Genomic DNA, 15,712 nt, shown 5'->3' with positions numbered 1-15,712 from the left:
CTCCCCTTTAACTTCAAGCACAAGCCTTAGTATCACTTCAATGACATTGCTGAGGGGAAGCAGGGAAGACCATGAGTTACAAAATCCTCCTTGAAGTTCCTACTGAATTTGTTCTCTGTATCTAAGGATGTTAGATTAGCTGAGCGGGAAAAGGAAACAGACTCCAGTGCTCCCTCTGAATGCCTTTAAACCTGGAAAATTCTAGGTATGTTTTAATGCTTATCCTGTATTTTACCTCTTCTAAACAATCATATCATTTCTGAGTGACGGGATGCTTCTTAAGTCCTGCTGATAGCTACCATTCTCTGAAGAAAGATATTTGGTCTCTGTGTGCCCCTAGGAACTTCTCTAAAACAAGGGAAAATAGCATCCCCAGAACATATACAAATTACCCACCCCAGCTCCCATCCTTGGCCGAAGATCAAAGATCTAATATGTCTGAGGTAACTATACCCGTCTCCTCCTGCCAGGATCAGTGATTATTTGCACCCAAATTAGTATGTTCAAGAGCATGTGCACATGAATGCAGCTTCTTCTGTAGTCCATAAAAGATGCGTCTTCAGGGGAGAACCCTTGGCATTAAAATAAGTGGATGTTCCACAGCAGGGAAAAAGCTAGCCATCTTCTCTTTCCCCAGCTCTCTGAAGTGCTCAAGAGTTACTTGGCAACTACATCGTTGCTATACTGAAACCCATGTGCCAATGCTCTCTCTAAGAGATGGCCAACAGAAAGGCCAACAATAGAGAGCACAAAGCTAGCCCCAGCCTGAGGCAAGCATCCATCCAAGCCTGGCACAGCTCCTCTGTGCCCATCACTTGATCCTCAGGGTGCTGCCAGAGGTGACCTTTGTTTCTTCTTCTGCCCAAAGACTGAATCAGGGGCTTGTCTTCAGACCCTCAAGCTTCATGGCTGATGGCACATGTCACTGGGGGTTTGATTTGCACCATTACTTCTGTGGTGGGAGTGAGTGCCCGGTGCTGTGAAAGCACGGAGCTCTTCCACCAGGACCCCGACATTTGGGGCTGCAATATGGCTTCAGAGTGATGCGTTCAGTTGGATGAGTCACAGGGAAAAGCCAGACAACTTTATGGAATAAAAGCCCATTTTGCCCGCCCGCCCCACCCACCCCAGATCTGAAAGCTACAAGCAAAACTGATCACAGCGATGGTACAGAAGAACATGCACGCAAAGAGGGCTGGATGGGAAGATGTGTCCTCGCGTGTAGTAGGCATACCCAGTCTTACTCTGTTGCCAGGTTTCACACCATCGAGTTTTCTCCTCCCAGCTGTTCTGGGTTTGGTCCCTTCTCCCTTCCCAATGGGTGTGGTGTCAGTGTCCACACTAGCAGGTGGTGGCCAGCGACTGGTGGATTGGGGGCTGGAAGCAGCGCACGTGCTCCACTGTGGAACTGTCTGTTTCCACTGACTTCATGTACTTGTTCAGGATAGCAAAAATCTCGTTGTTCAGGATCTGATACTTCCTGATCCTGTCGGCCATCTTCTTCAAGGGCTGGAGGGATGGTGAGGGAGAAAAACAGTAGATGAGGAGCATCTTACGTCATCCGACCAGATAAAAAGTACCAGTACCTCTGTCCTGCTGCTGGAAACCTCTGCTAAAGCAAAGCAGCTATAACACGTTACAGTTCCACTTAGCACCTTCCAGGGACTGATGACTCACTTCATTACAGGGTTTGATAACCCAAGACAGAGAAGTAACAAGGTCAGTGAGTGGTCCTAAGCTAACTGTTCTAAAGTCTAGACTCCCAGCTGCTTATTAATAAAGCCACTGAGATCACAGGATGGTTGCTGGAAATACCAGCTTCTCAGCTCTCGCTTCTCAACCCCAGGAAGAAGGGAAAAACTTTGAGAGGAAAAAACCATTCGACTGTCAAGCCAATTAAAATCTTGACCTCTCTGCTGAGACCGCAGGTGGAAACCTCACGGCAAGTGTGCCCAGTTTGAATAAAGTTGTAATTTATGTAATTTGTGAGTTTGGACGAAACAAGATAGAAAACAGAGGAGTGTGCTGGTTCAGGTCTTTTGGGACCTCACCCTTCAACTTACCACATTTTTAATGATTTCATCCTTCCCGTCCTGCCTCTGCACCTTCAGCAGGTGGTAGCAGAAGTCGAAAAGGTCAAAGCGCCGTTGCTGTCCAAGGAGAACAATGATAGAGCAACCTGCCCAGTTCAGACCATCTCCAAAGCACTGCCTGGAAGGAGCAGAGGGTGGATGGGGTGGGGAGAGATGACAGGATAGAGTTAGGCAAGATAAGTCTTACTACAGCACCAGGAACCCTCCTTGGTGAATTCCTTGGGAAATCAGATTCAGTCCTACTCCTAGAAAGTGGGTATACACCTAGAGAACACGAACTCAGAAGGAGATACGCAGAATTACACCACAGCCGAGCTCTGCAGGGTGCATCACAGGGTAAGACGGATGGGGCCCTAGCCTCTGACTTAGGTTCCTGGCTCATCTACCCATCTCTTCCTGCATGTCACCTTGGGCATGGCCCTTTACATTGCTCTTCTTCCCAGCTGTTCAGACAGAAAGCATTTTGGGCATCTCTTTATGTCCACGTACAATGGAGTTCTTCCCACCAAGGACCAACATTCCCCTTCTACCTCTGCACTGGCTGAGGCTGTTGCTGCAGCTGAGGGCATCCCAGGGGCTTGCTGGCCCCACTAGCTTATGAGCAGCACTAACAGCAGGGCCAGCTGACGGACACTCACTCTGCAGTGAACTCGTTGGTGCCCACGGGGATGCAGTACACGAACTGCATGGCACTCCAGAGCCGGTGAAACTCCACACACTCGTCCACGTGCATGACCCCGTTTGTCGGGGGTGGCCCACGCCAGATCGGGTCCTGCAGGTAGCTCCTAATTCGTGTCAGGATCACCTCAAACATGGAGAGCCCACAGCATAACCGCTCCTTGGTCAGCAAGTCACCCTCCCGGGCGATGGCTATTTGCTGAGGAGGAGGACAACCAAAGAAACAGAAATGATGATGGAATACAGATGGACCCTGTTGCTGGATTTAACGCTTCCTGGTCTCCCCCCGCTCTTTCAAAGTTAACACACATCCCATGCAAGGTCTAGCCTTACCTCTGATGGCTGCTCCCATGGCACTCCCCACCAAAGAATACTCATCCCTCAAACGCAAGACGACTTAATATTTGCTCAGTTATATTTCACCAACCTAAGGATCTTTTGAAATAACTGCGTACATCAGAAAACGGAAGTTGTAGGCAAAGCTCTGATCAGAAATACTGATCCTTAATTCTGCTAGCCCGCTGTTCTATTAGTGCAGCGTTGCTGGGTTTAATTTCGTGATTTCTGCAGATTATGAAAATAAAACAGGAGAGAACAGTGACATTTTGCTTCCCAGGACATTGCCATCATCTCTTTAAAATGTAGATAGTCTACGGCTTTCTTGATTTCTTTTGTAGTTAGGATTAAAAAGCTCCGAGGAAGACGAGAAGACACCGGAACCTTAATACTGGAAAACCTGTGACTTATAAGACAGTCAAACAATATTTTTTTCCAGATGTGGAAGTTTTACATGTGTGGAGAATTTCTGTGATATCCCCACTCAGATTTACACATACAAATCTGGAACAGCTCCATTGGATGGAGTTCAGTTGGCTTCTACGCTAGAGGAAAATTGAAAGAGGATTAACTTTATTTCAGCCCCATTACTCCCCCAGAGGAAAAAAAAAGGGATTTTAGATAAGCACGCAGGGTCTTCCCGCAGCATGGGAACACTGACCCCACGGAGCTCACTGAGTGGGGCTGGGGTGCAAGCGTGGTGTGCTCGCTGCCCTGGTGGCCTCTTAGCTGCCCCAGTTCTTGCCATTTCCAGCAGCATTACTGACTTTTCTTTGCAGTGCTGCCAAAAATAACACGGCAAACGGGAGCTGAGTGCTGTAAGAGTCATGCCTGTGGTTGTGGGAGGCTCTGGCTCTGCTGTGCTCAGCCCCGTAGCAGAGCGGCTGCCACGGCACCCTGGCCCTGCAGACAGAGCCTTTTACCACTCTCACCACTCTGGCAGAGGCATGCAGAGCAAACGTGACATTCACCAGACCCCCGCCTGTCCCAGGGGACATCCTGGAGCTTTAAGTAGTTTTTAAGCATTTGCTCCATTTCCAGCTGTCCCTGCAATGCCGATAAAAACGTCAGCCCCATCGGAATCAGGATGAGGGGCTCAGAGCATCTGGTACAACAGGCAGGCACGTGTCCTGCTCAGACATCAAGAACATGAATTATGCTCGGTTTACTTGGTTTGTCTTTATTCTACTCTAAAAAAACACGAATGTGCTTGCACTTCCCTTTTCCTGACTACGCTGCAGTAACCTACAGCATTTTTAGTTCAGTGACTATTAAAATTAGATGTCTTATGTTTCCTGCTTGTGCCACAGTCTCAAGGATGTTCTGGGAACCTCAGATCAATTAATGTTCAACTAATAACAAATATCAAAGGAGAGCTGTGCAGAGGCCAGACGGGGTCTGGAATCCCTAGGTCTGTTCAATGCAGGAACGGTATCACTGGTTTCATGGCATGCACCTGCATACGTTTGCTTAGCAAGTAAATATTTATTTTATCCAGCTTGTTTTTATAGCTGTACCTTCTCCCTCCTCACCTGCTCCAAGCTCTTACGGGTACAGATTAGCACCTGCACACATTAGTCTATGATGGTGAAATGGGGACACAGTAGAAGTAAAGCCATTTCAGATATAAGCTGTCAGCGTTACTGTTTGCTAAGATACAGTGACAGAACAGGTACTTTTGAGAACAAGCTAGTCCAATGATCTTAGTATACTGTTTCTGCAGAAATCTTAATCTAGGAAGGGATGTATCTGGCGTTCAAAGGATGTAGTGCCACTCAGTTATGCACATTCACAGACAGAATTTGGGTCTAAAATTCATCACCATAAGACCAGGCCTTGATGCAGGACTGGTAGGTATCTAACGTGGTGAAGGCAGCTGGAGAGCTATTAGTCTGTGACCAGATCTGCCTCACAGTCTGGGGTCCCACTGATTTCTAAAATCAGGAGAGGAAGGGTGCTCTCAAAAGAAATCATCACAGGATGACACTGTGCTGGCTCAGCTATTCCCTCTGTCTTCAAAAAGGAAGACTGCTATTACTTCCAGTGAAAAAAATCAGACTGACCAAGCACTTTTGAAAATCCCTTACTTAATATCCCTATGATCAGCACTAAAAGGGAGAAAATTCCTTTAATGAACCACTTTGACCCTTCTGGTTCTTTATGAATCACCTATCAAACAGCTGCTTCTAGATTCTCAATGCAGAACAATTATTTGCAATGAATACTGACAGTTTTCCTGCCGTAGCACCAACCCAGCTGTGTCATGTCATAGCTCTTCTACAGCCTGTCAACTGGCAATCTTGCGAAAACTGTACCCAAAGCCTGCAAAGACTGACACAACCCTGCGAACTACAGCAGCTGCTGGCTCAGCCCTTTCACAGCATGTAATCAGATGAAATGCACAGGGCCACCTTTTGGGAGGGGCATCTAGCAGGCAACTTCTGCTCAGATTCGGGACAATTGCTAAAAGGCACTTCTGCGTTCTGCAGGAAAAAATCCCGTATGGCCTGTGTCCAAAACTGCATTTCCAAAATGTATGTCTGAAACGGCATAAGGAGCAGGATTAGAAGCTATGGAGGCACCTATAGAAAGTGACTCTTGTGTTCATTTACATCTGAGCTCAAAAAAGATCTGGCATTCAACTGTACCTGTGTGATGAGTATGGGAACAGCTTACAGAAAAATTAATTCTAAGTGATTTTTAGTGTTTTCATCACTATCGTAACTATGGCAGGGATAAGCAACGAGTGGACTCTAATAGCAGATTTCAATGATGATTTTGCATGGAAAGAAGGAGAGATAGAAAGACCAACACAAAGACACAAAAACACAGAGGTGAATTCTTTTTCTCGAGTGTCTCCCTTAAAAAGAAATCAATGGGAAGTGAGATAAATGTCTGCAAAGTAAGACAAAGCCCTCAGTTATCCAGCCAATTTCTTTGTTTCATATGGTTTCCAATGAAGCAAAGTTCAAAATGTTCTTGATCCATCAGAAAAACAAGACAAAAAAATCAACAACTTTCTGCCTGCCACAGATGTGTCACCTCATACACCTGAGTGTTCATTCCATTCCTTCGGCAGTACCTTACAGAAAAAAAGGTATTGATTCATTTAATACTTCGAATGATTTTTATCCATCAACCCCACTAGGTAGGCAGTGGAAGTTTGAGCTCAAATTTTGTCCATTACATTGATCAGCCTACAGAGACACTTTTCAACAGGACTCAGTTTCTGCACAAGAGATCCTTTCCAAGCTGAGACCCATCTCAAGAAGACACTTAAATGGAGCTGTAATCTTAAGCATGTGCTGAAGCTCTAAGCATGTGCTAGGAGGGAAATCATTCTCAGATATACTCCTTGACAGGGATGAGCTTAAACATGGACCATACTGCAGCCTTAAAATGGGATGCCCAAAAGTGATGGCAATTGATTAAGTCAGGGACAACCCTGCAAAGTTTCCCCTCACACCACCCCAGCAATTCTCCATCTTTCTAACACGGAGGAGTTTCTCAGAGTTGTTCTTATTCAGAGCTGGCTTCTAGCACGCTTGCCTTACCCCACCAGCTCTCCAAGACCAGAGGCAGCAACACACCATCTCTAGATCCGCTCACAATTTTCCCTGCAAGGTGTCTGCTAGGGCAAGGATTCTGATTTTCTTGTCCGATTGATGTTTTGAGAAAAATAAAAATAGAATCACTGTCCCAAGGCCAAACAGACCATCTGGGAACTGCTAAGAATTTTCAACAGCCATCCCTTTCAATGAAATCCTTACCTGCGGAGTGCCCAGCCTCTCTATTAAGGGAACCAGGTGAAGTGGGGCATACTTGGCTTCGAGACGCTTCATGCGCACCTCCAAGCGTTCTCCTTCTGTCAAGCGAGCAGCAAACAGTGAAATGAGAGGAGGAAGTGGAGACCCGCAATTTCCGCCAAGTTTGCTCAGAGCTGCCCCCCAGCAACCATCCAACGAGACTTTGGATCAGTGAGCCAAACTGACAGCAAATGAGGGAACCAGTGATGCAGAGAAGGGAGGGATGTGCGATTGCAGTCTCAGCAGCAGCTTAACCACGTACGTCCAAAAGCATGTCCCTGTTACTGATCGCTCCTGTTGAGATGGACATTTCATGCTGTCATTCTCCAAAGAGACTGTGAAATGGCTTTAAAACCTTAAGGGAACCCCCAAACCAACTAAGGTTTCAGTCTGTAACTAGGCTGCAGAAAATGCACGCTTGGCATTCATTTCCACCTGACTTTTGGCTGTATCCACTTATCTATTTCAAGAGGGAAGCAGGGCCAAAACTAATCCTCAGCAGAAATGGGAGAGAAACAGCTTCTGGGCAGAGACCTCTGAGTCTGTCCACTGCTTCCCTCTCAGCTTCTTACCTTTGATGTAGACCCTGGGCAAAATATTTTGGAAGGGAGCAGCATGCAGCAAATCACAAACTTCTTCCTGGGACTGAGGCAGGAAGAAAGAAAGATAAAGTAAGTTAAAAAATACCTACAGGGGTTGAGTGTATGGCTCAGGAGCCTGGGCAACACTACAACAATTCACGTCTACAGCACCTATTCAAATCCAACCCAGCTCAGTAGTAAATCCACTGGTTTTGACCTATGGTTTTTGAACTAAAACTGGAAGAAATACCTCTCAACTTAAGCCAGGAAGTTTCTTTCACTCAAATAAGTTATTTCCTGCCTGTACAAGGCCAGAGTTTTATATTTATTTTCTGTCTCATTTAATAGCACTGCAAATAAGAGGGGATAAAGAACATGGAGGTTTCAGTTTCATCTTACCCTGATGACTTCCTGCTGTTCATTTTAGAGTGTGCCCAGGTGGAAATTACCCTTTGCTTAGTTATTTTAGGATGTGTAGATGTAATATATACTGACGCATGGCTCTACTGCAAACAGGTACATAACACGTTGGTCTGAAATTATTTGATTGTTCATATGGTGATCTCAGCCAGGGCTATTAGACCAGAATCCCAGTGGTGTACGCACCAGGGAGAATAATACACAAGTCCAGAGAGGAATAACATCATGAGATGCCACCTGAGAGAATGCATGCTGAAGCACTTGAGAAAAAAATAATCCTAAACACAGATGCACAAGGAGGAGAAACCTAGAAATAGGCAGGTGGAGACTGAGGAGCGATGGCTGACAATACATTGTATACGAGTCTGCAATGGGAAACAGCAGCAAGAAAACCGAAGCTATTTCACACAGAGGCAGCGCGTCACAACAAGGCATTGGTTTGCTCCTACAAAATCCAGCTCTAGGACATGCTTTCAGTTCTGAGCTTACTGTAGAGATTAAGACACACTTGAAAACAGGTCATGACAGCGCAGCAAAAGATATTTGGGGGCCAGATGGAATGACGGGGCTGAGTCTGTTTGGGGTGCATGGGTAGGTCCCCCACCTTCCAGCCAAGAGGGAGAGGACAGTGTAGCATGGAGCTGCAGGAGGCTGTACTGGCGCATGGATGCTGGGATGAGAGCAAGTTTGTGGGAGTGCAGTTTGTGACACAGTGCTGGAGGGACACGAACAGTCTGCCGTCGTCAGAGAGATGCTGATGCTAACGGACTGTGCCTGTCACCTTGGTTATTTTGTTTGCTAAACGCTATTCATTCCTAGATGAATGTTCTTTCACTGCTGTTTCCCTCTGATAAAGAGAGTATTTTCACCATTTGCAGCCTGCATTCACGTGATACCTGTCCCAAAATTAATCATATTATCAATAGATCTCCTCTCCAAGGCCCATTACTCGAGAGTAAGAATTCTGCTTAGAAATTTAGGCCCAAGCAACTCCTCATTCCTCAAATGTAAACAATAAAAAGACAGTAGAACAGAGCAGACTGCGCATCTCTGCCAGCAACTACCACCAGCCTTACATCATTCTGAGAGCTATGAAGATAACTGCACCGTAAAAGCAATTGCTTCTGCTGCAAAAGAGCTCCATTAGAGGGAAAATCTCATTATGTGATGGCTCTACACATCTGACATCTTCCAGCAAGCAAGAACCAGTTCCCCCTCTGTGCAAAATGGCTTTATCTTCTGAATCTATTTCTGTGTGGAAAAACAGGGGATCAGAGTGGGGGAGCCTTTGGCTGGCATGGAAAGTGGGCAGATGTGGCCTTTGATGGGCAGCCTTCCTAAACTGACCCCCAAATTCTCACCATCTTCTGTTTTTTATTTCCTGCTATTCTAAAATGCCAGTATCCTGCTGATGTACAGCTCCTGGGACTGGAGGGACATTTCTGCATTCAAAAGAAGGATTTCTAAAAGAAACCGCTATGTGTCCCTTAAGTGTCCATTTAAAGATGGAACAGAAAAGGCAAATGTGTACAGCATAAAATCCAACACTGAGAACAGCAGAAAGCAGCGAGGAAGCCACAAAAGGAACAGAAACTGCCAGGATATAGTTGGCAACTCTGGTCACTCTATAAAATAAAGCCAAGCTGCTAGGTGATATACAACTCCCTAGTTTTCTTAATCTTATGCATCTACTGCTCACAGAATGTGTTTGATACATCATATCAGGAACTGAAAGTCTCTATATCTGGGGTTAAAATGCAAAGGCAAGGGCAGAAATATCCATTCTGAGGACGTGCAGAGATTTTCAGTTTTCCATGTGCTCTGTGGTTGGATAAAACTTGGAATCTTCAAACTTCCCTCTGGTTTTTCTCTGAGCAAAACTTTCTGGCTTTCCTTGGAAACACCATCTCATGCTAGGGAAGTAATTCTGAAAACACCGAAACAACCCTGCCAAACCCATTATGTCATGAAATAGGCATTTTTAATGTAAAATTGTGTTGTTGAACACTCCTCAGTTGGCTCTAGGCCAAATGGGAAGATAAATTAATTACAAAGTAAATCTATCGTGTGGAAAACTAGAAGCTAAGATGATGTGTGGCACTCAGCCATCGCCTTTACCCCATACCAGAGAGGGCACCGCACGGGCTGAGAGGCTGAGAGAGTTGTGCACGTGCAGAACACTTGTGCGGGAGGCAACACCAAATTGTCACTCCAGCTAAGTTTTCAGTGAATATAAGTCACAGGAAATATATCATCAGCTTTTCTGAGATTTCTTTCCTGTTGGATTGCTTTATCCTTATCTCCACTAGAATCAATCAAGTTTTTCGTTGCACTAGCACCCCAAAAGAGCAAAGGGCTCAAATCTACTTTTCCCTGTACAAATACGTATGTAAAAAGAATTGATCCCTGCCCCAGAGAGCTTACAATCTAGAAATAAGCTCCAGTTCATTTTATTTCTGAGAAGGATGAACAAAGGGTAGCTTTGGATCCAAGAATTAAATCTAGATCTTCCAGTATTCAGATTCTCCTTCAGCAATCCCAGATGTCAGTGACCAAACACCGATGCACACCATCCCCATGGACATGCAATAACACAGTCCCAGAGAGACCCCGAGCAAATGAGAAGCTGGAAAGTAACATTTTCCAAGCTCTTCTGTTGGAGAACCCATTTCCACTTAGACTCTTGAGCTGGCAATTTCAAGTATGATCTGTTGGTGCAGGGGGTTTTGCCTTACCAAAGCCTGCTCGATAAGGAGGCAGAAGAGAATGGCATTGCCCACTTCTCGGAGGCTCTGGAACACATCGGTCTTCAGCTCTGCATACTCAATGATGTCCTTGAGCTGATGATGGAAAAACTCCAGGATTCCTTAAAAGACAAGGAAGGGCAGTCAGAAAAGACAGAGCAGCATCACCCTCCGATAACTTGGGTGAAAAGATAATTAGCGCCTGGTATTTCCTTACTCACAAACTGCAAGCTGTAACTGCTACCAGATAGACGGAGACTGGCATGGGAGAGAACTAGCACACAGTGTCTTATCCTGCTTTCAGCAAGCCTTGGGAAATAGGGATTAATTCATCTGAAGTCCTTGGATTTCCTCATCAGAGGACAAGAGATTCAAGACTGTAATGGCTGGCTGGGTGCTGGCTCGTGAGTCTCTCCATCCAGCTCAATGGCAGCCTGCAGTCATGCTGCAAAAACTCTTTGCATCAACTACGTAGAGCTTTTGAAAAATATCCATGAACCCACAATAACAAAAACTTACAAAACCCTGAAAACAAAACAGAAAATACCAGAGGACATTTCCTTATCAGCCATCTGTGTGTTCAACGGGAAATTTCCAACAGGAGGAAATAGGAATGTGTATAGAAAAAGTTTCCTATATACATTCCAGTGTCAATAGCAACAGTGTGGCTGTGTGTTGCACTGGCACTTCAGGTACCAAGCCTTGTTTAATTACTGGTGAGTGTCTGGGTAAAAGCTGTACCAATATGTGGGTGAGCTCTTGCTCAAGCTTCTACCTGTAGCACCCACCTGGAGAGCCATATTCATGTCTTGGCAAGCGGCATATCTTGGGCATTACTTCAATCAGAGTCTTCACATACTGCAGAATGGTGCCTTGTAGCTGTTGGAGACAAAGGGAGGTTAAATTGGAATGATAGCTTCGCCTGCTGTTGGCTCTGAAAGAGGCTAGTTGTCCACATCAGCATCCACGGGTCCACATCTGACAGCACAGGATGAAACTTCAGCTGGAGTCCAAGAAGAACTTGCTTAATTTGGATTCCACTCAAATACAAAAGTCAGCCCAAGTGTAAGGAGTTGAGTGCTTTTACAGCTTCCTCCCAAATAATGAATCGCAGCTGCATGGATTTTTAACTTCAAAATACAGCTTGTTGTGTTTGCATTGTTTGTAGCTGAAATCCAAACAAGGCTCAGTCTTAGATCCGGCTAGACTTGTGCTCCTAACCCAAAAAGCATTTCACCATTGCTGCTAAAGGAGTCATTCCCCAGCACAGGAAATGCTCCTTCCACCTAAGGAACGGTCACTAGATACTCAGAGTTTAAAAAAAAGTATCTCATGCCTGTTGAACGAGTTCCTGCAGGGCTGATGTTCTGAACTAATATGGATGAGGAGCAAAGTGTATTTCTCCGTTAAAAGCGCTGGCTGACATTTGGAGTTACACACCTGCTTCCTGTGGATACATTATATGGAATTATGCACGGAACACTGTTTAGCCAAACATAAAATCTTTGTCTTTGTGCTGAATTTTCAGCTAAGTGACACAAATTACATCTTCAGTAACGATGGTGGTTTACAGCAGGGAAACTGGATGTACGCTTGAGTTTTTCAGTTTCACATTGCTTTGTTAGACAAGTTCAAAATGTTGTCATTGCAGTCAGAGCAGAACTTAAGTATTTATAACGGATGAAAATCATCTTTCCAGTAAAGCTTTCCAGTAAAGCAAAGGTTTTAGTAGAAAAGCATGACCTGAAAATTTTGCATGCTCTCTTCTCCCTTAATGTTTGGTACTGTTAGTGCCCTTAGGGAAAACATCAGAACATCACATTTCTGTGAAAGAGAAGTCAGAACTAGAAAGCAGACTGGGCTATCGGCAGCCTGGTGTCAGAACACCTGATGGAAATGGACAGTACGGCTTGAGTAAGGACTCACCTATAGCAGGAATTTTCTTATAAAGATTCAAAAAGTTGGATTCATCAGTTTTGCTGCCTGCTCTCTACCTTCCTGCAGCTCTCCTGGTGTATCACAAGGTGGTGAGCTATTGCTGAGCACGAGCACACGTCTTGAGGGTCTCCCAGAGCACAGCACAGGCAGTGCTGAGGGACGGTGAGTGCCATGCCCACCTGACCACCTCCCAGCGGCTTTTAGCAAAACAGCATGCCAACTCCACCCCCCCGATGTAGGTGACTGGTCACAGTTAACACTTCAAGACAGTGGAAACACTCTGTGGTCCCACAGGGATCAGTGGCATTCCTCAGCAGCAGTGAATATCTGACCATTAATGCAAGCGTTTCAGCGTGGATTAAGGGACATGAAGATGCCCAGATGTGAACACCCCGAACCCAAAGCTCAGCCTGACTGTCCAACCTGCACCTCTCAAGGCACTGAGGTTTCTCTATCGCCAGGGTTAGGCTCAGAATTACCAGGCTCTTGACGATCTTCAGCAGCTCTTCCATGACCACAGCAATGCCTTGATAGCCAAGAAGCCTGCAGATCGTCTTGAAGTGAGGCGGACCCACAAAATTGCGGTATGAGCTATAGATGTGACTGTAGGCAATGTTGAGAGGCTGAGGAATTAGAAGCACAATGACAGTTAGACAGGAGCATTTACCAGACCTGTAAGTAATTGTCTTATCACAGTACTACGCTCCATCACTTCAAACAATTTTTAAGGAAGAGAAGAAGAAATAATAAGACCCACGACAATTCTCATTTCTTCTGCTTCTTGTGGCAAAGAGGACCGCTTTTCTGTCTACATAGTCAGGTATATTCTAATCAACACACTGTCACATCACAAGGTTTATTATCCTGCTATGTAGCAAAACCACTTTCACTTCCAAGGTTGTTTACTCTCCTGACATTTCCAGTCCAGGATTTCAGTTCACTGGCCCTTTGCCTCTTCAAACCCAAATTCTTCTTTACTAAACTGAAAAGCTGTATATACAGGTAACCAGACAGATATTTTTCCTGTGGGCACTTGCTTTCAGTGAGGCTTATTAAGAAAAGTAGGAGGTGCAGCATCTGAGCTTAAGGGCAGTTGGAAAAGACACAGAAGATCCTTTTTGCACCCTGCAAAGCCTCTGACATTCCCATGGGACTGGGAAAAGGGCAAGAATCTAACCCTGGTCTGATACCCACGGCTGAGGCTCCTAAAAAATTTTAGCAGCAGAAAACAGATTTCCAGGAATGTACTCTCTCAGTGTAATCTTGGAAATGTGGAAATTGCTGCAACATTTTATCACTGGAACACTGACAGGATCCATTTGGTGTGAGGGAAACAGAAGTAGGGGGAATGAATTCACTTGTGTGATCTGAAAAAAAGTACTGAAAATCATATTTAGCTGAGACACGGCATGCTTGGCTTGGGCTCTGCAAGGGAAGTGTTGGCATCACGACTCAGCCCAGCAGAGAAGGGCTGAATCTCCCTCCACAACATCTATAACTGCAGCTTCAGTAAACAGCAAAAAAGCACATTCCTGGAAAAACTCTGGCATGTAATGCCCCTTCCAGCAAAACGCAGCTAAACCCCTGGCTTGTGCTTCTCAAAAGAACCTCCTTAAACAAGGGTAAGAAACCAAAGTAAACTGTACCCCAAGTGCACTGTGCAAGGCTGACTTCACTTCTTGTGCGAACGCTGCATCCTGGAGGTGCACGGCATCCTCCTGCAGCCCGGAGCCTGCGTGCTTCCCCGCAGATAAGGCAGACCCCGGTCCTCAGGGATCCCCTGCCCTGCCAGGAATGGGGCCAAGGGAGCGGAGGGGCCAGTGCATCAGAGAGCTTAGGGTGAAAGGCAGCAAGTGCTGAAGTAGTAAAACAGGACAAAATGTTGTCTATCCTCCAACATTGCTGCTCCCAGCAGCTGCAGTACAGCCTGAAGGCTTCAGTTATCCTCCAGTTCTGACTCACTTCCTCGAGATTTACTTTAACGCTTCATCTGAGTTACTAATGAGTTACAAAGTGAAGTCATTTGCTAAGAATCAGGAAAGTATTTATTTTTACTCTCAGATACAGAATTTCAGTGGACTGACGTACTGATTGCGCTTTTATAGGCTTGTCAGTTGCTTTGATCAATTAATTAATTGCCCCTCATTTTGTTACAGCCCTGTTGCTCCGGTCCAGCAGCTTATTGCCTGCTATAATTCCTAGGTGCTCTTTGGAAGAGCTAGTTTGGACAATGCACCTAGAAAGTCCCCTGCTTGCTGTGAAACAATTCCACAGCCTGGTTCTGGTAGGTGAAAAAGCCCTGTGATACCGTTATGTTCAGAGAGGGCTCCTTGGGGCTCTGCAGCGCATTCTTCACAGTGAGCATCAGCTTTGTCTACCATCAGCACTAAAGGGCCCTGAGTAAGTTTGGGCCAGAGTTTAAAAATTATTTAGGCAGACCAAAGCCTACTTTCAAAGCTCCTTGGGTGGCAACTCCTGTTAAGAGTTTGAACATCCTGCTTATGCTTCTATCTGCATCCTTAGATAACCAAGTCTTTAAAAATCTGTTTGGTAGAGACTGATCCAAAACTACTAGATACTCACACCGACAGAGGTGAAAAACAGCAGTAGTTTATGTTTTGAAAATTGTGTCTGTTTAAACAGAGGTAATGCCCAGCCTGGAACATCTGCCAAATGGCTGCTGTCATCATCCCAGAGGGAGGCCAGTAACCTGCTGGGGCTCCAGCCTGGCCACAATCCTGTGGCCTTCTGTTGCAGTGGCTTTTTCCATTGTTCCAGCACTGGGCATCCCCAGAAAGCACCATGCAGCAGGAGTGATCCAGGCACCCTCCTTCCATGCCTCCCTTAGGTTCCTTTTTTACTCTGTTATTTCCCCATGGTTAGCACAGTGGTGGCTCGTCCAGACTTAAGGGGCAACTAAATATGGGAATTATATCCCAATTTCAGTGGCCTCACGAATCCACACTCGTTTCTGAAAGCCTCTTTGCTACTCCACAGCTAGGAGACAAGTCATCTGTCTGCACACGTGCCACGGTCCCCTGAGATGGGCTGCCACCAGTACCCAGTTGTACAGCAGCTCATCAGATTTTCCCCATGACAGGGCTGACATTTCACTG

The 15,712-nt window shown here is 45.6% G+C and overlaps 1 protein-coding gene across 3 annotated transcripts in view; it reads right to left on the bottom strand.

Annotated features, from left to right (window-relative positions):
* Positions 1-1,341: 1,341 nt before the first annotated feature.
* The window catches only part of LOC104490902 (cytoplasmic FMR1-interacting protein 2), a 44,877-nt gene continuing 30,506 nt past the window's right edge, over positions 1,342-15,712 (bottom strand). For all 3 annotated transcript variants that reach the window (XM_010133252.1, XM_010133253.1, XM_010133255.1), the window contains 8 exons: positions 13,076-13,219; positions 11,447-11,537; positions 10,650-10,780; positions 7,486-7,558; positions 6,878-6,972; positions 2,732-2,970; positions 2,064-2,211; positions 1,342-1,509 (listed from right to left, as the gene is read on the bottom strand). In XM_010133252.1, coding sequence (XP_010131554.1) covers positions 1,342-1,509; positions 2,064-2,211; positions 2,732-2,970; positions 6,878-6,972; positions 7,486-7,558; positions 10,650-10,780; positions 11,447-11,537; positions 13,076-13,219 — 1,089 coding nt within the window. The remainder of the gene's footprint in view (positions 1,510-2,063; positions 2,212-2,731; positions 2,971-6,877; positions 6,973-7,485; positions 7,559-10,649; positions 10,781-11,446; positions 11,538-13,075; positions 13,220-15,712) is intronic.

The sequence above is a fragment of the Buceros rhinoceros genome, unplaced genomic scaffold, assembly GCF_000710305.1.
Source record: "Buceros rhinoceros silvestris isolate BGI_N320 unplaced genomic scaffold, ASM71030v1 scaffold7883, whole genome shotgun sequence".
NCBI classification, from domain to species: Eukaryota; Metazoa; Chordata; class Aves; order Bucerotiformes; family Bucerotidae; genus Buceros; species Buceros rhinoceros.
The sequence above is the reverse complement of the archived record's forward strand: the minus strand, read 5'-3'. Positions and strand labels throughout refer to the sequence as shown.